Source organism: Rhinolophus hipposideros (assembly GCF_964194185.1).
Source record: "Rhinolophus hipposideros genome assembly, chromosome: 8".
Taxonomy (NCBI): domain Eukaryota; kingdom Metazoa; phylum Chordata; class Mammalia; order Chiroptera; family Rhinolophidae; genus Rhinolophus; species Rhinolophus hipposideros.
The window spans coordinates 70,852,182-70,877,602 of NC_138054.1; the positions used below are offsets into that span (position 1 = coordinate 70,852,182).

Sequence of the window (25,421 nt, forward strand, 5' to 3'; positions counted from 1 at the left end):
CCTCACCTCTGGAAGGATATTTATCAAGACATCAATGTAGTTATCTCAGGACATGTGTGGGTGGTGAGGCTACTGTGGATATTTTTTATTTTATTTTTAATTTTATCTTTAAATCTTCATTTTTATAGTGAGCACATATGACCTTTTCCTTTATTACAGAAATAATATACGAATGAAGTCTCATCATAAAAAATTCAAATAATATAGATGATACCGAGTAAAGACGTCCTCCAGTATCCAGGTAACCACTGCCGGTATGTATATATATGTATGTATGTATGTATGTATGTATGTGTACATCCTATTATTTTATTATGCACTTACAGAGAGAAAATGTACATATAACTTTTTTTTTACATGAGATCAGATAATAAATGGTCTATGACATTTTATTATTTTTTAAATTAACGATATATCTTAGAAATCTTTCCATGTCATAACATTGTTTTCAATGACTTCATCTTATTCCACACTATGGGTGCATAATAATTAAGTAAATATATACTTCCTTCCTCCCTTAATGAAAAGAACACAAATTGTAAAACATTAGAAACACTATTCTTGGCTTTGATTTCTTTTTTCTCAGTATGTATATTAAAGATAGATCTGTATGTACTGGAATTACTGGGGGTGCCAAAAAAATGTATACACATGGTTTGTATTCATGTTTTGATATCAGTATTACAATTTTAATAGTTTTTTCCTTTCTTAAAATGTGTACACATTTTTTTGGCACCCTCTGTATATCATTCTTTTTCATAGCTTCAGAATATCTCATTGCATGGATGCACTTCATGTCCTTAACGATGGACAGTTATGTTGGTTTTGTTTTTTTTCACTAGTACAAAAAATATTCCAGTGAACGTCCTTGTGTGTGTGTACATGCAGGTGTACAAGCATACACACATCCATGAGTACTTCTATAGCACTTCTGAAGATTTAAGAGGAATCAATACACATTGCTAAACTTCCATCCAAATAAACTTTAGAAACAGCTCCACAATTGCTAATTTAAAAAAAGAGACACTGATAAGATTGTATTAGTATTCTGAGTATATTGTCCAAAACCATAATAGTTTTTAAAATGTATACATTATATTCTTCCATTAAACATGTGACAATATTGTCGTGCATTAAGAGAAGGCTGGCAGGATACATACCAAATAAGCACACGTTGTTTCTGGGCTAATTTTTAAAAAGTAAATAGATAAAGGAAAATAAATATATGGTAAGTAACATGCTTATTTTGTCATTCCTTTAAGGCTACAGGTAAATTTTCTTCACTGGATTACTATAATACAGGAATTCACAACTAATGTGTTTTACATAACAGAACTGAAACACTAAACAAACATTATTTATCCTGTTTAACATTATTTCCCGTACTATTTATCCCACTATGCTTCTCATCATTTTAGTGTTTACCATCTTCTTTATTGGAATGTGGACATCTGAGGTGACAATTAAACTTAGTGGAAAAAAAGCTCTTACAAAAGATGGGTTGAAATTAGTGAGTACAGTTGAATTAGGTATGAATTTCAATCAGCAAAGACCTGCTTCTCCACCCCTTAGTTTAACATTTTATAAACCTACATACATATGCATTTTATTCCTTCCACTTTCACAAATTAGCTAATTTTAATATTTATGTCAAATATTTTAAAAAATCTAACAAAATATACCACATTAATGCGTTAACAGGAAATAAGTATACAGTCATTTCCATAGATCACCCCGCTCCCCCTTCCCCAAATTAGATAAAATTCACCCCCATAGCTACTATTTTCACTGTACCAGGACTAGAAAGGAACTTTCTTAATTTGATAAAAGTTATCTACCAATAATCTATGGTGAATTCAACTTCAGTTAATAGGAAGTCCTAGCTACTACGGTAATTTAAGTTAAAAGAAATAAAAGGTAAAGAGATTAGAAAGAAACAAAATTATTATTCTCCACAATATGACTGCCTACACAGAAAACCCAATAATCTATACATAAATTATAGAATTAGTAAGAGAGTTCAGCAAGGTTGCTAGATTTAAGATCAATGTAGGAAAAGAAATTATATTCTTATATATTAGCAACCAACTTAAAACGTGATGAAAAAACAACAACACTTAAAATCACAAGAAAAACCATAAGGCACTTGGGATGAAATCCAAACAAAAGATGTATAAGACCTACAGAAGTAACAGGTATCTTTACTATTGAAAGATATTATAGAAAATCTAAATAAATGGAATAACATACCCAATGCATGTAAATCATCCCCAAGTTAATCTGCAAATTCAAGACAATTTCAATCAAAATACCAACAGACTATAACCTCCTCAACCTCTGGAACTTAACAAGCTGATACTGAAATTAACATGAAAGAGCAACGAAACATGAATAGCCAGCACACTTTTTAAGAATCAGGTATGTCCTATTACTCATCAAGATTTGTTATAATCCCATTCAAATCAAGAGACTGTGCGAACAGACACACAGACCAGCCATGTAGACTTGAAAGCCTACCTCATATAAGAAAAACAAATTCCTATTTAAAGAACTAAGTATAAATATATGGTGATGGAAGGAGAACTGACTCTGGGTGATGAACACACAATGGGATTTATAGATGATGTAATACAGAATTGTACACTTGAAATCTACGTAATTTTACTAACAATTGTCACCCCAATAAATTTTTTAAAAATGTAAAAAAAAAAAAAAAAAGAACTAAGTATGAAAAGGTTAGAGGAACCTATAGAATATTGTGATCTTGGAGGCAGAATTTTTTAAATAAGATACAAAATTACAAACCATTAAAACTAAGAAAAAATATACCACAAACAAAGCTAAAAAAACAAGCAGGCTATAAATTGGTAGAGAATATGTGTAATAGGTATAACAAATGATTAGCATCTAAAATATTTAATGAGCGCCTACAAATTCAGATAAAACAATAAAAGTGGTAAAAGATACGAGCAGACATTTTATAGAAGAGAAAATCTAAATGTCAAAAAAAATTTCCCCTAATTTTCTTATTTGTAATTAAGGTAATATATGTATAAAAACAATATTGAGCTATCATTTTACACCAGTCAAGATGAGCAAAAAATTTCAAGACCTGTGACACACAAACTATCAATAAACCAATGGAAGAATGAAAGCTCTCATATAGATTGTAGGCATATAAACTGACAGTTAGGAAAGCAAATGGAAATATATGGTAAATTTGAAGACGTGCATAATTTTTAAATCAGCAATTCCACTATATTGGAATGTATACCCTAGAAAAATTCTAAATCTGCAAAAAGAGACATGAATAAAAATGTTTATTGTAGCAGTTTTTAATAGCAAAAAGAATGCAAACAACCTAACTATCCATCAATCAAATGGATAAATTTGTAGTATATACACACAATTAAAGTGAATGGGCAGGTGCTAGATATCAGATAAATAAAATCAAGAAATAAAGCACAGATATTACTTGAGAGGTTAGTGGAACTGAGATACTATCAACTAGTTAGATTGTTAGTATCTAATTATGTATAAATACAACCATGGGAAAATAATTACCAAAATTGACTAGATCTAGAATACCAGTGGGATAGTCTTTCAATTCATGAACATAGCATATCTCTAAATTCATTAAAATATTGTTAAGGTTTTGTAACATACTCTATAACTCTATCTTTCAATAGATTAGTAACTTTTGTTGCTGTTGGAAATGTATACTTTTTTGTTACTTTTTAACTGTTGCATGTTTGTTTTTTAAAACTAGGTTTATTTTCTTCTTTTCATGGGTAGCAGTGTTAGAGTAAAAAAAGATAGGCTTGGAAATAAAATAGATTTAAATTATAATCCTAGATCCAGCACTTACTACTTATGATTTCTCTGAATTTTGATTTGTTCATCTGTAAAATTAGAATAATACCTACTATTCATAGCCATTAGGGCGGAGATTCAATGCAAGGTACCTACTTGTGCCTAGAACATGAGAGGAACTCAACAGAACTCCTCCTCTCATTTTTGATGAATTGTCTTCTCATGTCTTTTGCTCACTGATCTACTGAAATCTTAATTTAGACAAAATCATTTGTCAATGTAAACTCCTTGAAGAGATTATAAGGGAGAATGTTAGTTGAAGAAGAGATCAGGATTCTGAAGCTTGCTCTTCACTGTGTCAAAACCAAAAATTTCTGTTAGGACATAGCTAAAATAACAGATGTGAAAAAAGAATATAATAAATGTTTGCCATATGTAAAATATTAGGTTGGTGCACAAGTAATTGTGGTTTTTGCAATAATTTTTAACCTTTTAAACTGCACTTTTGTACCAATCTAATAACTAGAACTACATGTACCAAACGAGTCTAGGTTCAAATAAATAGTATAAAACAAAGTAGTAATTAATGTTGAATCCAGGCAAAACATAACCACAATTATACTCTAGTGTTGTACATATAATATACTACCTCCTGAGAGGGCACATGGTATGGCTGTTATCTGCCTCAATCTTATAGGTTTACTTCCATGGCTCTGAAGGTATAAGAACACAAATTAAGACCCTTCTTTACACAATGCCTTTTTAGGGTAATCATTTGTGAGAATTTCAGAGTCCATATTAAACATCTTTGCATCTCCTCTTTTATCACCAGGCAAAATATTAACATAGTACTCAGAAGATACTGATATAGGATTGGTTTATTTTTTCTATTTTTAATGTATCAGATACTTACTAGTGTCTAAAACATGAATGTGCCACTTAACAAATTATAAAGTGAATATTATATAAACAGCATTCAAATCAAGAACTAAATATTGCCAGTATCATAGAAACCTCTGCCCCAGCCCCTACCCAACCATAACTTCCCCTCTCCTCTAAAAGTAACCAAAACCCTGGCTTTTATGGTACTTCCTTTTCTTTATAGATTTACAATATAAGTACAGATTCTTAAATACCAGTTTAGTTTTCCTAGTTCTTGAATTTTATGTAACTGGAAAATAAAGCATGTAATCTTTGAGACTGTTGTTCTAACTCATCTATATTAATTAAATGTAACTAGTGTCTTCATTTTCACTGCTCTGCCTAATACTGTTAAAGAAATACACAATTTATCCCTTCTAATGTTGGTGCATGCTTGTTTCGGTCCTTTCCTTTGGTTACTAGAATGACATCATTAACACTCTTATAGATGGTTTTTCTTTTTCTTTTTTTTTTTTTAAAGGCGACCATTTCCCGGACTGGGAATCGAACCTTAGGTTGTGTGCTTGGCAGGCGAGAATTCTACCACCGCACCACTGGGGGAGCAACGGTTTTTCTTTTTCAATCAAACTTTTATTTAAGTATGTTTTTCCAGGACCCATCAGCTCCAAGTAAAGTAGTTGTTTCAATCTAATTGTGGAGAGCGCAGCTCACAGTGGCCCATGTGGGGATCGAATCGGCAACCTCATTGCTAAGAGCAACACGCTGTAACCAACTGAGCTAACAGGCCGCTCCCTAGTGGTCTTTTTTAATGCACACATACATACAAATTTTTCTGGTAGAAAAGGCTGTACCTGGGAGAATTGTTGAGTCATGATGGATGTGTATCTCTAACTTTTCTAGACGATGACAAACACTTCCAAAGTGGTTTTAACAACTGACCCTCATAAACAGTCTGTAAGAGTCACTATTGTGCCAAATTCTCACCAACTGTTAGTATTGTTAGACTTGAATTTTAGAATTTCTCGTGGATATGTAGTGATATCTCATTAAAAAAAAATTTTAGAATTTCTGGTGGGTGTGCAGTGATATCTGTATTTGAGGTATAATTTCCATACAAAATGCATTTTAAGTGTAAAGTTTAATGATTTTGACAAATGTATACATCTATGCTATTACTTTCCCATTTAAAACAGAACATTTCCATCACCCCAGAAAGCACTTTCCTGCCCCTATGTAATCAGTCCCTCCCATATCTGCCTCCCAAACCACCACTTTTCCTTTCCCTTTCATAATAGATTAACTGGTTCCAGAATTTCATGTAAATGGATATATACTGTATATGCAATTTTGTGTGCCCGGCTTCTTTTGCACATCTTAGCTGAGATTCATCCATTCCATTGTATAAATTAGTAGTTAGTTCTTTTTAATTGCTGGGTAGTAGTTCATTGTATGAATAAATCACAATTTGTTTCTCCAGTCGCTTGTTGTTGGACATTTAGGTTTTTCCAGTTTCTACTTATTATGCACATGTGCACATACATGCACAAATCTTTTTATCAACCTATTTTTCATTTCTCTTGGAGAAAGACCTAGGAATTAAACTGGTGGGTCATATGACAAGAGAATGTTTAACTTTAAAAAAGAATATGCCAAAATATTTTTCAAAGTGATTGTACAATTTTATACTACCATTTCCAGTTGTTCCACATCCTTGCAAACACTTGGTATTACCAGTCTTTTTAATTTAGCCAATCTATTGGGTGTGAAGTGATATCTCATTGTGGTTCTTATTGGCATTTTCCAGTGACCAATGATAATTAGCATCTTCTCAAGTGCTTATTGGCCATTCACTTATCATCTTTTGTGAAGCATCTGCTTTCGGCCACTTTTTAAAATTATCTGAGTTATGTATTTTTCATATAATCTGGACACAAATCTTTTGTTCAGGTGTTTTGCAAATGTTGTCTCCCAGTAGTCGCTTGCCCTTTCATCTTAACAGTGTTCTTAAGACAGGGTTTTCATTTAGATGAGGTTTTCAATATATTAAGAAACCTTTGCCTACTACAAAGATACGAACATTTTTCCCATTTTCTTAGGAATTTGTTTTAGCTTTTATAATTTGGATTGTGATAACTTTGAATTAAGTTTTGAGTATGGTGTGAAATAAGGGTTAATGTTGATTTTTTTTCATACAAACTCCCAGTTCTAGCATCACTAGAGAGGACCTCATTGAATTATGTTGGCCCCTTTATTGCATATCAACCAACCACACGTGTGGGTCTATTTTTGTAGCTATTCTAATTGCTTCTCAGCCTTTTGGCTAAGATCAAGTGTACTATTTGTAGCTATTCTACAACTTGATTTATATGTCCATCTTTACCCCCGTATCATAGTTCTGATTACTATAGTTTTAAAGTATATCTTGAAATCAGGTACTGTAAGTCCTCCAACACTGTTTTGGCTATTCTAGGTTCTTGCATTTTCATACAAATCTTAAGACTCAGCTTGTCAATTTATATTTTTAGAAAGCCTGATGAGAATTTTTTGAGTCTATAGATCAATTTGGGGAGAATGAACATCTTAACAATTTGAGTCTTCTGATCCAAAAATGTATCTGTTTATATCTTTCTCAGGAATGCTTTGTAGCTTTCAGTGTACAGACTTTGCACACCTTTCTCTAAATCTATTTCTAAATCTATTTTTTTCATATTGTTATTAATGGTACATATTTTTCCATTTTCCCGACTGTTGATGCTAGTATTTCCTGTTACATTGCTAATATTTTTTGTATATGCAACTTGTATCTTGTAACCTTGTGAAATTCATCTATTAATTCTAATAGGTTTTTTTCTTTTTTGTAGATTCCTTAGGACTTTTTTACATAGATAATTACGTCTTTTGCAAACAGAGATAGTTTTATTTTTCCTTTACAATATTATGCCTTTATTTTTCTTGCCTCACTGCACTGGCCTGGACCTCTAGCACAATGTCGAATAGAAGCAGTGAGAGCAAGTGTCCTTGCCTTGTTCTTGATCTTGGGATAAAAGCATTCAATGTTTTCACCATTTAGTATGATGATGCCTGTATATTATTGTAGATGCTCTAATCAGGTTGAGGAAGTTTCCTTTTATTGCTAGTTTGTTGTAAATTTTTATCATGAGAATGTAAAAATGTGTCAAATGATTCTTCTGCTGAGAGGATTATAGTGTTTTTCTCCTCAGGTGTATCGGAGGTATATTAGCTTCATAAAACGGAGTTGAAAAGCCTTTCCTCCTCTTCTGTTTTCTTCTGAAAGAATTTGTGAAAGATTGGTATCATTTTCTTCTTTTAATGTTAAATAAAATTCACCAGCGAAATCATTTGGGACTGGTGGTTTTTTTGTTGTTGCTAAAATTATGAATTCAATTTCCTTAATAGATACAAGGCTATTCTGATTTCTCTTTGAGTCAAATTTTATAAAGTTGTGTTTAAGTTATCAAATTGTTATAAAGTTTTTCGTAAAATTTCCTAATTAATCTTTCAATTTTGAAGGATCTTTAGTAACACCCCCTTTCATTCCTGATACTAGTAATTGTTTTTCTATTTTTCTTCATTAGTGTTGCTAGGAGTTTATTAATTTTATTAATATTTTACAAAGAACGACCTTTTGACCTCATTCATTTTCTGTACTCTTTGTTTTCTATTTTAATTAATTTTTGTTCTGATCTTTATTATTTCTTACCTTCTACTTACTTTGAATATATATAATGTGTTCATTTTCTAGTTTAAGACAAAAACTTTGTGTGATAGCCAGCCTCTAAGACGGTCCCTAATAAATCTTGCCTCGTGGGATTAGAACCTTTGTGTAAGACTCTTCTACACTGAATAGAACTGAGCTGTGAGACCAATAGGATATTACAAAAATGGCAGCATGTAACTTTATGTCATCAAAGCTTCTGCCCTGCTCTGTTAGATTACTTGCTCCAGAGAAAGTTTGGCACGATGTTATGAAGACACTGAACCAGCTCTATTAAGAGGTCCACATAGCAAGAAACTAGGTCTCCAGCACAAACTTGTTACCAATTTTGAATTTTACAGATGAAAAATAACATTTAATCATCAATTTTAGCATTCATTAAGTACCTACTAGATCAGGGAATCCTTTATGGGTTCGAATTTAGAGAAGAAACAGACAAAGCCTCTGTCTTGTAAAACAGATCCTGGGTTAAGATGGAAGATTAACCACAAAGAACTCATTTCATCCTTCCCCAACTACACTGTAACTATGTTAAGGAATTTTTGAAAAAAGGAAAAAAAGACGTAACTCTAGAAGAAGAAAACAGGAAATGCATCAATATTTTCGAACATGAAAAGCAAGTGAACGAGTTATAACTGATAGAGCAGATCCAAGAAAATAAAATCCCAAGCCAGCTATCGTGAGCAGGATAAGAACCAACTGCATTTACACTATAAAATCCTCAAAAGACATAAGAAGTAGCAGTACTACGTACCTCTGAAACTGGTGACAGAAAGATGGGGGTAGTGCAGAAGAACAGAGAAAAGCTGTTTTGAGAACAGGTAAAGTCCTAGATCTTGTCTAGCTCCACACTGCTGAACTGCCTCCTCATCCCTGCATAAATCTGGAGGTTTATTCTCTGGAAAAAGTAAAAGGCTCTTTGGAGGGAGGATATCAAGTACAATTGAGGGTACAGGACAGTAGCAAAAACAAGTGATTAAATGACTATAAATATTAAATGCCGAATGCAGACATTCCCCAAGCCAGAATCCCCAACCTGGCTTCCAGAATGCAAGCAATCAGACTGTTACCCGTTAGGTAGAAGTCTGGAAGACTCATGTTTGGGTAACTTGATCAGTCAAGAAGCGAGACATAAGGGTTCCAATGTTCTAAGTTCCTCCATATCAGACCATTGAAATCACCCAAAGATGAAGCTCAAGATCAGCAGGCCCTACTGAAGCATTCCCAGCTGCTAGTCAGTGTTTACACTTCCAATGAATCATGAGTAAATAATCAAGGATACTACATATTTAAGGAAAACCTCTAAAAGGGAAGTGAGAGGTAAAACAACAACAAAAAATAAATTTGGAGAAAGCATAAGCATGTGCACACAAAAGAAATACCAAAATTATTCTCAGTGAGCTAAGAGAGGATACTGCATCTATGAAACAAGAATAGTATGCTATAGTAAAACTACAATCAGAACATAAAAGAGAATTATTAGAAATTAAAAACATAATAGCTGAAATGAAAAAGTGAATGGAGGATTGGAAGATGAAGTTGAGGAAAATTTCCAGAAAGTAAAGCAAAACAAGGGAAACAAAGACAGTGGATATACACTTAAAATGGGTCAATTTTATAGTATATAAATTAAACTTCACTAACCCCATTTAAAAAATGGAGTACTACTTTCAAATTTTTGAACGAAAATTATCTCCAATATAGAAACCCCCAAACTATAATTGTGTTCGTTGATACATTTTCTGACGTGTAAGGTATCAAAACAAATTGCCTCGTGTGTACCCTTTTCTCATGAAATTTCTGAACATTAAAAGAAGGGGTGGGGGGAGAAAAGGGATATAGGAAACAGGAGATAAATTTAGAAGAAAGACAAATTTCCCAGGGAGATAGTGAAGTGTGATCCCAAGAGGACAGCTGTGCACCAAATATGAAGGGCATGCTCAACTAGACTGAAACAGGGTGAATCAAGAAACAGATAGGATGAAGACCATCACTGAGATTCCTCCAGACATTATACTTTTTGTTCTAATCTGAGAAGAGATGGGGTAAGTCTGATAACAGGTATCTTTACTTGGCCCCCGTTAGACCTCATGTTGATTAAGTTCCTGCCCTGCCTGCTTGAAATCAGACTCTGATTTTACCCTAAAGAAATGTTCTGCTTTAACATACTTCTGAGAGGGCTAATTTAAATTATTATAAAAATCAAATTATTTCTTAATCTTAGAGATATTATACCTGAACACTCCAGATAAACATATGAAATAAGGAACACTAATATTGTGATTAATAACTTACTAAAAATCTGTTTTCCTTGCAAAGAACTTTTGACTGTTAAGTATAATAAATTACAATTACTACATTTTACAACCATTTATATTTTCTGACCATTTTCTTCTAGGAGCAAAATCGTAAATGTGTTTTAGAAAGCTACTTTTTACTGAAAAGCATGAGAAAATAAACAAAAATAAAACGTTTTCAACTTAGATGTCCAGGGGCTGAGATTTGTCTGCCAGAAATCTAGCTTCTTGAGGGATGCAGTAAAACGCTGTGGCTCAGGCAGTTAGAGCTCCATGCCCCTAACTCCGACTTGCCGGTTCGATTCCCACATGGGCCAGTGGGCTCTCAACCACAAGGTTGCCAGTTCAATTCCTCCAGTCCCGCAAGGGATAGTGGGCAGCGCCCCCTGCAACTAAAATTGAACACGGCACCTTGAGCTGAGCTACCTCCTGGATGGCTAGTTGGTTGGAGCGCGTCCTCTCAAGCACAAGGTTGCCAGTTCAATTCCTCGAGTCCCACAAGGGATGGTGGGCTGTGCTCCCTGAAACTAGAAAAATGGCAACTGGACCTGGAGCTGAGCTGTGCCCTCCACAGCTAAGACTGAAAGGACAACAAATTGAAGCTGAATGGCACCCTCCACAACTAAGATTGAAAGGACAACAACTTCACTTGGGAAAAAAAAAAATCCTGGAACCTGTTCCCCTTCCCCAATAAAATCTTTAAAAACAAAACAAAACAAAAACAAAACGCTGTGACTATTAAGGGCATACGCTTTGGAGTCAGAACAGTTGACTTCTATCATTTAAATATAAACTATGTGACCCTGAGCCTTAAATATAAACTATGGTTATATTTAAATATAGGTTTAATAGGTTGCAGTACATTTAAGTTATTTAATATAAATATAAAAGATAAACTATGCGAACTTTAAAGAGAGAAAGGTTAGAGATTTTCTCTCTAAACTTCAGCTAGGATATCATCTAACTCATAAAATTGTGGCAGAGTTTATATGACATAACTAACTCATGAACAATGCTTAGCATTCTATCTGGCACATAATAAGTGATAAATAAAAATATCTTAAGGGAGATAACAACTAATAAACACCAGATTCATTGTGATGCTGTTAAAATGCATGAATTACAATACAGTAAAATGCAAGTTGTAAATAAATTTTTCCTAAAAGTAGGCTAAACTAAAAATAAATTCTGCATTTCATTGAATCTAAGATGCCAATGAAGGTAGGGTATGTCAATATTTTATGTATTTTAAAAAAGAAACGTCAATTAAACTATGACAAACCATCAAGTGTAAGACATCTCCCAATTTCAGAGATGATGAAATGTGAATAAAAATTTTTTTTGAGTCTTAGAATGATAAAATTCAGTAAGTTCAATTACATAGTTGAGAGGTAGGATATTAAGTACCATGAAAACAATCATTTTGAAGACAAGATTAAGTCACACAATTAGAATTAAATTGCTCTCTTTTTTAGATTACTCTTCCATGATTATCTCCACCACCAATTTCACCTAGCTCCTATCTGTCACTTCCTCCGAGAAATGTTCCTCTGGGACTAGAATGGATCCCTTTCTTATATGCTCCCATTGCACTAAGTACTTCTTTGCAGTACTTCATAATATCACTCAATATCAGTCTTCTCCAGTAAATTTCAAGTTCAATAAGGGCTGTTTTGAACTCAGTGCAATATACCAAATGCAAGGGTTGCAAAATCATATCACACAGAAAGAAAAAAGGATATATAAGCAGGTAAGGTGGTCAGTGCAATATTTTCATTCATTTTTCATAGCAGCATTACATATTATTGACAATTAAAAAATAAACCCATTAAAAATTTCAGACTTTATTTTCACTTCATTAAGACACGACAGATCTTTTAAAAAAAAATACTATCAATCTTCTGATTTCTTTGCTTCACAATGACACCGTAAGTTATCTATATACTTTGTTCACACGAATAAATATACTCTCACATTTTTATAATAAACATCTCACATTTGCAGCCTTTTAGTTTTACCTCTGTTCTCTACCCCAACCAACCTATTCCATTCCTGTTCTTTCTTTCTACTTAAAGGGAACCAGTATTTTGAAATTGGTGTGTATTTGTCCCATCTGCATTTTGATAATTTTACTGCATTCGTACGTACCCAGTACATACTTTTGTTATGCTTTAAATTTACATAAGTAACATATCCGTTTGCTATTTGCTCTGCCCTCAACATTGTTTTCAATATTGATATATGTAGATCTGGTTCATTCATTTAACTGTTACACAGTATATTACAATAATATATAACAATTTATGTACTCATTCAGAATGTTTATTCATTCTGCTTTAATAGAAATTAGGCTGTTTCCAGTTTTCTGCTATTACAAATAATGCTTCAGGCACATATGCAAGGTATCTGTATGGTATGCTATAGGTTTTAAGATATGCACAATTTCATCTTTAATTCATCTTTTCTAGATACTGAAAACTGTTCTCCAAAGCAGTTGTATCAAACCATACTCTTCCTAACAGTGCATGAGAGTTCCTTTTAATTTTCCTCACCAACATTTGATAAGTTGTTTTAATTTTTACCATTCTGATGGATGTGATTTCATTTACATTTTCCTGAGTACTAATGCATTTGAGAATTTGATTTTCAAGTGTTTATTGGCCATTTGGATTTTTTCTTTTGGGAACTGTTTTTCTATTGATCTGTCCTTGTATTTTGTAAAGTTCTTGGTTATAGATGCTGAAAATATCCTTCTAGCTTTTCAACTTTATTGTCTTTTATAATACGTAAGTTTTCCATTTAAATGTAGCCAAGTTTATCAGTATTTTCTTTTATGATATACGTAGTTTTTATTTTATTCAATGTTAGAGGTATTCTCTTTTTTCCTGAGAGAATTTCACAAAGTTTTGCTTTTCAAATTTAGGATTATAATCCATCTAGAAATAAATTTGTGGTATGATGTGAGATGAGTATTTTTTTCATACAGTTAACAAATGTATAAACACCATTAATTAAATATTTCACTCCTCAGTCATTTGAAATGCCACCTTGACATTTAGAAAGTTTCCATATACACACATGTGGTTTATTTCTAGGCAGACTCTGTATTCTGCTTCGTTAATCTGTCTGTCTCTGCACTTAAAAGCATTGTGGTATAATTATTTTAAAATAAGGAAGGCAATTCCTCCTTTATTCTTCTTTAAAATTATACTGGCTTTTCTTGGTTATTAATTTTTCCATATAAATCTTAACACTAACTTATCAAGTTTCATGATATACCTTATTGGGATTTTACTTAAATTTGCATGTATAGATTAATTTTGGGAGAACTCACATTTTATCAAATTGAATCTTTTCAGTAAGCCTAATACACTTCATTCATTTAGTATTTCTCATGTTTTTTTAAATAAAATTTTATATTTGACCTCTCAGAAATCTCTTATACTTGTGTACCCCCTTTCAATCCAAATTCTTGATTTCATTGTATTTGTTAAAGCTCAGCTAAGACATTACTTACTTCTACAAATATTTTTCTAACTTTCCAGGCTCATTTGGATGCTCCTCCTCTATGTTCTTGGTTTTATTGATTTATTATCTGCTTAATATGACCAAGAGTTGTGTTAGACACGGAGGGCAAATACACTGGTGAATAAGATTAGCTTCATGAAGCTTTCATTTTAATAGGAGACACAGAACAATAAAATTTATAACTCAGGGTAACACATGCTAGTATAGGGGAAGTACACTGTCCTATGGGAATACGTAAGAGAAATACCTAACTCAGACTTGGGGGATGGCTGGATTGGGGGGTGAAGGGTGTCAAATACTGCTTCTCAAGGAAGTAACATGTAGACTGAAACCTGTAAGAAGAACAGAAGTTAGCAAACACAATAGTGACTAAATATCATAGCACTGACATCTTGGTCTTACTCTTGATTTTATTGGAAAAGCTCCCGTTGCTTAATTGTGAAATCATCTACTGGCAATGAATAGCCAGTTTCCTCCCTTAGCTTCCTCGACACCACTTTTTGGCTCTCATACTGCCTGTGATAATCATTAATTGCTCACTGGTCCTTCTTCGTTCCTTAAATGCTAGTATTCCCCATGGCTTTATCTTCCTCATTTATGTTTTTAATCTAAATACTATTCCTAAAGAAGTTTTTCCATTTCTACAGTTCAAATATGGATTTACATACTGAAGAATCCCAACATTTTAATTTTTAGCTCCTATCTTCATTTCCAACTACATATTAGATGTCTCTATCCATACATCTCAAAGAATCCTCAAGCTTTAGACATGAGTCATTATTCTAAATATATGTAAGCAAGTATGTCTTCTTGGAAACTAGTTTGTAACATAGCACAGTTACTGAGCCTGAGGTTTAGGAACATAAAGGCTGTTTCAAAGATTGAATAATCACAGAATTTTGTAGGCAAGGTATTTATTTATTTATTTTTAATGTGTCAATTTGGCTAGGCTATTAGTTGTTAGTTATTCAATGAAACACTAATCTAGGGGTTGCTGTGAAGGTATATTAGAGATGTAATTAAAGTCCATAATCAGTTGACTTGAAATAAATGAGATTATCCTGGATAATATGGGTGGGCCTCATTCAGTCAAGCTGAAAAGGCCTTAAAAGCATGGCTAAGGCTTCCTCAAGACAGAGAGAGTAGAAATTCCATCTGTGGACAGTAGCTTCAGCCAGTGCCCATGAGTTCCAGCCTGCCCTCAGGATTTCAGACCTGCCTAGCTAGCCTCTACAACTGTGTAAGCCAAATCTCTCTCTATATATACTTCCTACCAGTTCTGCTTCTTTGATTGAAACTAATACACCGGTTTGTAGTTCATTTCCAGAAATAATTCCTTCAAAAACCTAGTAAACCTTCTGGTCTATTCATTTACAATCAGTTCCATGTGCCAGTAACTATACCCAAAGTTTTTTTTATCTGGACATGGTTCTTAAACCTATTTTTTTGACTTAATCCTTGTAATATGTTCCTTCCTTTCCATCCCACATTAGACCATCACCATCTCTTACCTGAACTAGTGATTGAAAAAGCCTCCTAACTGGCTTCTCAGATTAGTTTTTTCTCCTCTATCTATTCTCCACACTGCTGCCAGAGGTCTCTTTCTGGAAAACAAATATGATCATGTCACTATCCTTCTCAAAAACCTTTGAAATCTTCCTACCTACAGGATAGAGGTAAATTTGTTTACTGTTTCATTAATTTCTGTTTTTAACTCTTATTTCCTTCTATTTTTCTTTGCACTTAATTTCGTTATTTTTCTAACTTGTTGAGATGAATGCGTAGGTCATTGGTGCTTTTCTTTTTTTCTAATAGTAGGCATTGAAGGTTTTAAACTCCCTCTAAGCATTGCTTCAGTTAATCATACCAGTTCTGACATGTACATTTTCATTACCCTTCAGCTCAAAATATTTAAAATTTTCTCTGTGATCTCTTTCACCAATGGGAACATGACATTAGAAATTATTTATTAATAATACCCAAAGCTGGACTTTGAGTTCCAGTAGGAAAACAGCAGCAATTTATTTCCAGATTTTCCCACTTTCCTCCTAGAACTCAATACAGAGCAACAAAGGGAATGTTTAAAAAAGGAAAGAAAAAACCCTACATCTTCAGTGAACCTACAAGACAATAAAACCCAAAAATGTCAAATTATAAGTAAACATGGCTCAAAGTACATGGGACTAGTAGAACCCATGCAAGGGAGAAGGACACAAAGTATGAAAGGTACCTAGTGGGGGCACTGCAGACTTTCACTCCCATAAAGACAGGATTCATTCTATCCTAAGTGGGAACTGCAATGTTTAGAACTGAAATTGAGTAGGGGAATCTCAAAAGGAAGTACAGAAAAGAGGTATAGAAAATGTTATGAGAGTGAGTGGAGGGTGGTCTAGAAGTGACAGATCTCAGATAGAACTACCCTCCTGAAAACAAAGCATGCACTTTTTTCCTGTAATTTGAAATTTACAGAAAAGCTAAAAGAATAACACAAAGAACTCCTTTATAACCCTCACAAATTCTCTAATTGTTAACATTTGAGCAGGCACTTGAAAAGGCAGGAGCTATATTAGCAGAAGCTAGTAAGAACCTGCTAGAACTCAGCCCTGGTAGTTCACACATCCTAAATACATATATTACTGAGAAGCAAAGGAGATGTGGCTGTATTTTAAAGAAAGAACCCACCAGAACAACAGAGGACAGAGGTCTTGAGCAGAGAAACCTGGAAAACTACCTTATTCTTTATATCCTGTCACACCTCCCCCTCCCACTCCAGTCTGTTCTATCTAATAGGTGATTTGGAAAAACTCATCTCATTCAAATATGAATAACAGAAAAGTAATAAGTATCCATACAAAGATACCATAAGAAAATATAAAAAGGCAGCATAATATCCCTGACAAAGAAAACAGAAAATATCATCACAAAGTAGATGAAAATTGTAACACCACTTTTTAACATAAATTCAAAAATTCTTAATGGAGCTATGAAGAAAGATCTCAGAGCAGAAATTTAAGGGAAGAGATAGCCAGTCAACAGGAAAAGGTGAAATAGATATTGCAGGACTTATGAAAGAAACGGAAGAAAAATATCTTTTAAAATTCAAAAAAATGAAGTGAGCACATGATAAAAATTATACCACAAGAGGCACAGTAAAAAGCAAACAGGATAGAAAAATTTTAAAAATAAACGATAGAAAAAAAAGATAAAAGATTGAACCTACATTTTCAAAGGAAATCCCATGTTTTAAGTAAAACTGATGCAAATTAGTCAGCACTGAGATAAAAATCTAGCAAAATAATTGTGAGAAATACTTTCTGAGATCAGATAAAAAAGCAAGTCCCTTCTAGGGAAAAGAAAATCAAACTGACATCACACTTCTCTACTGAAAATTCACTGTCAAAAGACAGTGGAAAAATATCTGTAAGATACTCAAGAAACTATGAGTCAATAATTTTATGTTTAGCCAAACAGTCCTTCAAGAAATAAGGCCAGAGACAAATAGTTTTCAATATGCAAAAATCAGCTCTTATTTATCTGAGCCCTTTAAAAAAAAAAAAAAAAACCCAAACATTTTATTGGGGAATGTTGGGGGACAGTGTGTTTCTCCAGGGCCCATTGGCTCCAAGCAGTTGTCCTTCAATCTAGTTATGGAGGATATGAGCCCTTCTTGAAGAAACAACATGAGGACAAAATGCAACCAAGAGATGACAGGAAAAATTTCAGCAAAGGGACTGGTAGTTAGCACCAATAAATTTAATTGTAGATTTAAGATGAAAACAAATGGACATAGAGATGACAGATGGAATGTAATCGCTACATGATCTAACAATATAGGAATAATAAAATGTATAAATAAGTGAGTGATAGGAGTAGAAAACCCAAGTAGAATAAACTCACTGACTGCAGTTTATAGTAATAGATAGGAGTCAAAGTGGAAAGTCAAGTAGTAAAAATTTAAGCAAAATTATAAAGAACAATAAAATAATGCTATAACGGCTAAAACTAGTTACTAGAGGAGAGGGTGGAAAAAAGAGAACACAGATAATATAATTGTTACTCACTAAGGAAAACAAAAGACATTGCTTTAAAAAACAGAGTAAATTGAGTATTATATGAAGTTACAAGTATAAAGATAACCAGTAGGAAAAAACCTTCCTAATATCGAAATTATCATTTAAAAAACATGAAACAGGCTACTCAGTTTAAAAAACATAGATAATCAGAAAATACAACAAAATAATTTGACTTAACTAGGACCAATCATGTATGCCTTTCCTATCTATTTGGCTTAACTGATTCATTAATAGAAAAAAAAAAGCTTTAGATTGACCAATAAAACAAAACCATTAAAAGAAATTAAAAATTAATGGATAGGATAAGGCTTACAAAACCAAGACATGTATTCCTTTTATTGGACAATGTAGACTCTGGCTCAAAAGTATAAAAAGTATAAAGTCACTTTACCATTGTAAAAGGTATAATTCACAATGAAGAAAACAGATATAGATATATGTTTCCAATAACGTAGCAGCAACATTAAGAAAACAGAAATTATAGGAGAAATAGACAGAAACACAATAATAGCAAATTTAAATTTATTTCTCCCAGTCTGAGAGAACAAGTAAACAAAAATAAATAAGGAAATAAATGATCTAAACAACATAATCAAAATGGTAGGACTGATGGATAGTTATTTAACTCTAATAACTAAATATACCTTGTTTTCAAATAGCTATTTAACTTTTGCCCAAATTGACTATATATTAAGCTACAAAAAATACCTCAACAAATTCTAAAAGTAGAAATACAAACCTCATTCACTGATTAACACAGTAAAATGAGAAATTTATAACAAAATGAGAAAATACAAGATCTTCAATCTGAAAATTTAAAACGTATCTCAAACAACATTTGGGTAACAGGAAATACAAATGAAATTTGTGTGGTTTCTAGAAAATATAATAAAAATACTACATATTGGAAGCTTTGGAATATAGCTAAAGCAGTGATCATAAGAAAATTAATTGTCTTAAACACTTTAATCAATAAGAAAAAATGAAAGTAAATGAGTTACTAATATAGCTCAAAAAGTTAGAAAAAAATAAATCAACTGAAGAAAAATAGATAAAACATTTGTAAAGCTAAAAGCAGAAATTATGGAGTTAAAAAATAGAAAGCCAGAGAACTAAAAAAATAGTTTCAAAAGCTGTTTTGGTGGGGGGAAAAATCAGTTGATTAAACTAATAACCTCTCCTAATCAAAAATAAAAAGGACAAAGCACAACTATACAAAATAAAAAATGGGGAAAAGCACAGAAAGACAAAATTTCAAAAAATAAAAAACTAATTTGTAAAACTCTATACAAATAAATCAAATATAGACAATTTTCTAATAAGGTCTAACCTCCCTAAACTGAACCCAGAGGGCCTAAACTGACTGATTTTCACAAAATAAATGGAAGAAGTTTTAAAAGATCTACTACCAAACAAAACACATCGGCCACAAGATTTTACAGGGGAATTCTACCAAATCTTAAAAGAGCTGATAATTGCAATACTATTAAAAAACTGTTGTACATTTTAGAAAATGGAAAACTTCCAAATTCTTTATAAAATAAAATATTAATACTAAAATTTTAAAAAGACTACAAAAAAGAGAAGATTGCAGATCATATCAATCTTACTTCGGCATTTTAATTAAAAAGTTAAAGTATAAAGAAATGGAATCCAGCATCACATTAAAAGAATCTAGAAACACAAATGCGGTTCAATGTTTGTTAAAAATAAGAGAAGTATCATCATCAGTTCACAGATGCTAAAAAGACATCTGAGAAAATTCAACATCTATTCTTGATGAAAAGTACTTAGTAAAACAGGAGGCAACAGATGTACCTATACATATACACACATATGCAGATATGTATGCATCATACTTAATGCAGAAACACTAGAGGCATTCCTTCTAATGTAAGGGATGTAGACATCCTCTTTTTATAAGAGGATGTCTACTAATCACTAATGTTTAATACTGTCCTGTCTAATTAGGCAATATAACCATATAAGAAATAATGAGTTATAAAAATCCAAAGGAAGAGGTAAACTTATCACTATCTGTAGATGAAATGATTATAACCTAGAAACTCCAAGAAAATCACTTGTAAAACTACTATAAACAATAATGGAATTCAATAAAACAGAGAGAAAAAGTTAGTATACAGAAATCAAAGGCCTTCATATATATAACTAATTAGAATCTATAAACCCATTTAACAGCAAAAATAAAGGAGAAAATATCCAGGAACAACAAGAAATGTGCAAATTTTATGTGAAGAAAAATTTAAAACATTCCTGAAGGAAACAAAAGTAACCTTGAACAAATGGAATGGCATAGTACTTTCTTGGACAGAAAGACTCAATATCTTAAAAATTCCAATTTGTCCTAACTTAATTTATAAATATAATGAGATCACAATAAAAGTAACAGCCCATCCTCCTATACCCACTGGATCTAGACAAGGTGTTTCTAAAGCTTACACGGTAAAATAAATAGGAATGGTCTAGAAAACCCTGAAAAGAAAAATGAGACTAGCCTGATTAGATATTAAAAGTCATAAAAGAAATTACGGACCACTCATATACGTGTGTGTAGACACACACAAACACACACACACACACACACCAACAAAGAGACAAATTTCTACGAGGCAAAAAACAAAAATAAGACCATATTAAAGGCTAAAAAACAAATACGAACTTCATATTATCTGTAATTCACATCAGACAAAGGGCTAATCTGTTTAGTTTAGAAAACCCTCTCAGTAAATGAGAAGACCAAACGAACAGGAAAAAAAGGGCAAAGGACATAAATAGTTAACAAAACAGAAAAGTGGCCCTTACAGATGTGAAAAGAGGGTCATTGGAAAATAAAAATACATAGTGAAACCATTTCTTGCAAATCCGACTGACAAAAATCTACTTTGACACCTGTAGTGGCAATGGCATAAGGAAATTCACTGACGCAAAACATTTACAACCTCTGTGGAGGGCAATCTGGCAGTAACATTCAAAATTACAAATACATTTGTCCTTGACACATCAATCACATTCCTGGAATCTATCTTAAAGAGACATCTACATACACAGAGGGTGCCAAAAAAATGTATATACATTTTAAGAAAGGAAAAAAGCTTTATTAAAATTGTAATATTCAATATATACTGATAACAAAAGATGAATACAAGTCACGTTTGACTTCTGCAATTACAAGAGGTGCTCAAGGTGGTTACCGTCAGTGTAATTTTAATACAGTTTCTTCCTTTCTTAAAATGTGTATACATATTTTTTGGTACCCTCTGTATATGAAATGATGTTCTGAAATGGCAAATAATTAAAAACAGCCCTAGTATACATCTAAAGGAGACTTTTGAACTATTTACCCTCAATGACATATCTCCACAATGGCAGATGCAGCTGAAAATATGAGGAACCTATGTACTGATCTGGAAAGATCCACGGATGATTGGCTGATTCCAGCTACACGGTAAGAAATATATGAGGAGCCTGTAACATCCTGCTGTGCCAGAAAGCAAGAAAGCTATCAAAAACTAATGAATTATCAGTATGACATTGTGATTTTCCACATAAGACTTTTATCTAATGCAAAAAGAATAACAGAAATAGAAAAATTACCAGTCAATAATCCCTCATGAAATAAATGGTTTGGGTAACAATGATCAATGGATGGAATATTAGTAATTGAAAGGTTGATTGGGAAATTTACAATGGAGAGATCAGGAGTATTGATCCCTGAACCTACAGATGAATCTTAGTATCATTAAAAGTGGGACCACTAGACACTGTGTGCCTCCTAATATGATACAATATGAAGCACTTACGAAGTATTTTGAACCAGAATTGAATCAAGAGTCTAGGGCCAATTTTCATTTTCAGGAAATACAGGGGACAGAGGAACAAGGTAATGACACCACAAGAAACAAAAGACAAATCCAGATTTTTGGATATTCTACAGGACAAGTGACAGAGTTCCTGCAAGAAGTCAATGGCAAAAAAAAGGGAAAAAACAAAAAAAACGAGGGAAGGAAATGGGATTACTACATTTAAAAAAGGCACAACAGCCAAATGTGAATTGTGCATCTTGTTTGGATCCTGATTAGAACCAGCTAACTATAAGAAGACATATTTGAAACAATCAGGGAAATGTGATTACACAGGGTATTATAGACTACAAGTAAATGATTATTTTAAATTTTCTTATTTACGATAATGGCATTGTGACTGTGTAAGAAAACATCTGTATTTTTAGCAGTGCATACTGAAGTAGTAGGGACAAAATAACATGCTTGCTGGGATATGATTTAAAAAGACTACAGTAGAGAGAGAAATTAAGCAAAGATAGAAAAATCTGGACAATTTGGATAATGACTATATAGGTGGCAGTTTATCATACTATTTTACTCAAAAATATTTATAACACCTAAAAATGAGAATGCAATTAGCACCACATTAAGCATCAGCAGTAGGCATAACACCAGGGATCAACATGAACAACAGACTTCCCTTCCTATAAAACAGGTATTTCATAATGAAATACTGACTTAAGAGTAAAAAGGACAAAAGTGAGTTACAATAGTAGACTGCTCAGATGATCATGTCAAAGGTTTTGTATTTGCTTTTACGTGCTCATTTCACGTTTAGCAGCAAACCAGGACAAGTTCTGTGTAAATGCTCTCTAAATGAAATGTAATATATTTTTTTCCATTTTGTCTTAATATATGTCCAAATATTACTTTAAGACACCAGCATACATAATTATACATAAAATTCACACACACACACACACACACACACACACACACACACACGCGCTATATAGAAACCAATTATCCAATACAGAATATGGTTTTAGCTCCCTTACCATCAATATTAAGCATCATTTTCCACATCGCAGGCCGAACAGATTGATGGAATCCAAACCATACTTCCCTGCCCCCTCCCAGAGGGTGGTCATATCCTTCTGGAGCTGAGAAAAAGGAACGCCCCACAGGCGTATATCTACAAAAATTAAAATGGCATGTTCAATCCTTTCTTTCCTATATAAGTATTTACATGTGCAGACAGGTGAGTCCAGAGCACATAACTTATCATAATGATACGTATCATTATGAATACATGAAACTAAACATTTTTCAAATTTGTGAAAGCGAAAAGCAGCCATTCTAAATAAAAAGTCAGCATCCTTCATCGAAATTCTCTATTGTTAAAACTAATGTTAGTTTGAATAAGAATAAATTTTATTTAAAATACTTTCTTAAAAATAGATTCAAAAAAGTTAACAGTGCCAACCTTAGAAAATCCAGAGTGAATAATTATTGATCAAAAAACTATTTCTAGAAATGTGTTTGCAAGACATAAGTTTTCTTTAAAAGACCCATCTTATCTAATCCTATATATACATATATATAAACACTGATACACACATATACATGTGAGGTGCCAGTGTGATTAAAACAGCAGCAATTTTAACACAATTTGATACTAATGTATAAACAATGAAATTACTTTTAAAACAAGGTGATTTAACTATAGGAATATATCTGAAAATATATCAGTTATTCAAGATGAATAGCTCCTAAGAGAAAGGGCTAGACATTTTTCTAAAAAATATCCATTAGGGTAGCTAAGCTAGTGAGGTTCATTTACTTGCATAAGTCAGAGACTTTTCTGTAACTTAACTTCTGTTAATGAACTTGTATGCATAATATTATTCAACCTAAACAATCAAAATATACAGCATCCGATGAAGGTAAACCAAAAGAGGCCTGCACAACTCTTGGGAGGAAAGCCTTCACTCTCAAAATCTAAAGAGGAAAAAAGCCAGAAGCACCCACTTCATGGAGGGCAGATGTCGTAGCACCACATCAACAGCATGGACAGGATTAGTGCTGATTGGCTTGTCTAATTCCAGTGGCTCAGGCAAGGTTCGTCCTGTCAGTACTTCATGTAGTAGGTGCCAACTCACCCGAGACACAAATTTGATTGACACCTTGAAAGGTCGATCTTTTCCACCTTCCCCAGGTAAAGTAACATCTAAATCTACCTGTTGATGGGAAAAGAGTCATCCAGTAAAAGCTGAAACAGATAAATAGCTATTTTTAAGTTTAACATAAATATGTTTAAGAGAAAACAAGGCAAATACCAAAAAACAAACAAACAAACAAAATAATCTCAATGTCAACAGACTAAAATTTAAAAAACAGTTATTTATGCCAGCATTATTTGTCATTGCAAAATATTGGAAACTGCCTAAATGCTCAAACATTTAGGCAGCTATAAAAGAATGAGGAAGATCTCTTGGAATGGCTATGGAATAATTTACAAACTCTACTTGTAAGTGGCACAAGCCAAGTATAGATTACAAATAGTATGCCATCTTTTGTGTCAAAGAGAAGGGGAAAGTAGGAAAATATTCATATATCTGCACATTTATGCAAAAAGAAACACAGGAAGCATGAACCAAAAACAAAGAAATTGGTTACTTTCAAAGGATGGGAAAAAACAAATTGGAAGAAATAAAGGAAGGGTCAACAATTCTGAGTGTATTTTTCAGTATAGTTTTGACTTTTGGAAACACGTTAAAGTTCCATATAATAAAAAATTAAAAATACAACCAACAAGGCTGGAGGGAAAAAACTAAAACTGAATATAAACAAAATCGTATGAAATCAAATGCATTTCAAATGAACAACATAACCACACTGAAAGAAGAAAAAAAAAGAAAAAGAAAACCTAATGCAAGTAACTCTTGAATACAGTATATTGACTATACTCTCAGTTGGGGGTGTGGAGGAGGCGTGAGTGGGAAAGCACTGCATACAAAATAAAACCCTAGACTCTTATTACTAGGTTTGTTTTCTGTAGTGGTATGGTGTAGTAATTCAGAAACTATTTTATGTTTTGTAAGATGGAACAAATGAATAAAAGTGGTGATGTTTTGGTAAGCCAGGGGTTTAAAGAAGAAAGAAGATACAAATATACAATGTAGGGAGTAAAGAAGGAATCCCATGGGTGACTGAAACTGGAAGAATCAGTGTGAACTCATGATTTCCAATATACATACTGTATATTGTATACAATAAGTGGTACTTG

At 32.8% G+C, this 25,421-nt stretch overlaps 1 protein-coding gene across 5 annotated transcripts in view; it reads right to left on the minus strand.

Moving 5' to 3' along the window:
- The window catches only part of LOC308500297 (protein argonaute-3), a 98,736-nt gene that overhangs the window by 33,432 nt on the left and 39,883 nt on the right, over positions 1-25,421 (minus strand). For 3 of the 5 annotated variants that reach the window (XM_081054700.1, XM_081054701.1, XM_081054702.1), the window contains 2 exons: positions 24,164-24,372; positions 23,191-23,327 (listed from right to left, as the gene is read on the minus strand). In XM_081054700.1, the coding sequence (XP_080910826.1) occupies positions 23,191-23,327; positions 24,164-24,372 (346 nt within the window). Of the gene's footprint in view, positions 1-1,160; positions 1,282-14,508; positions 14,589-15,767; positions 15,835-23,190; positions 23,328-24,163; positions 24,373-25,421 lie in introns of those variants that run through there. The other 2 variants (XM_081054703.1, XM_081054704.1) reach the window with 2 other exon arrangements.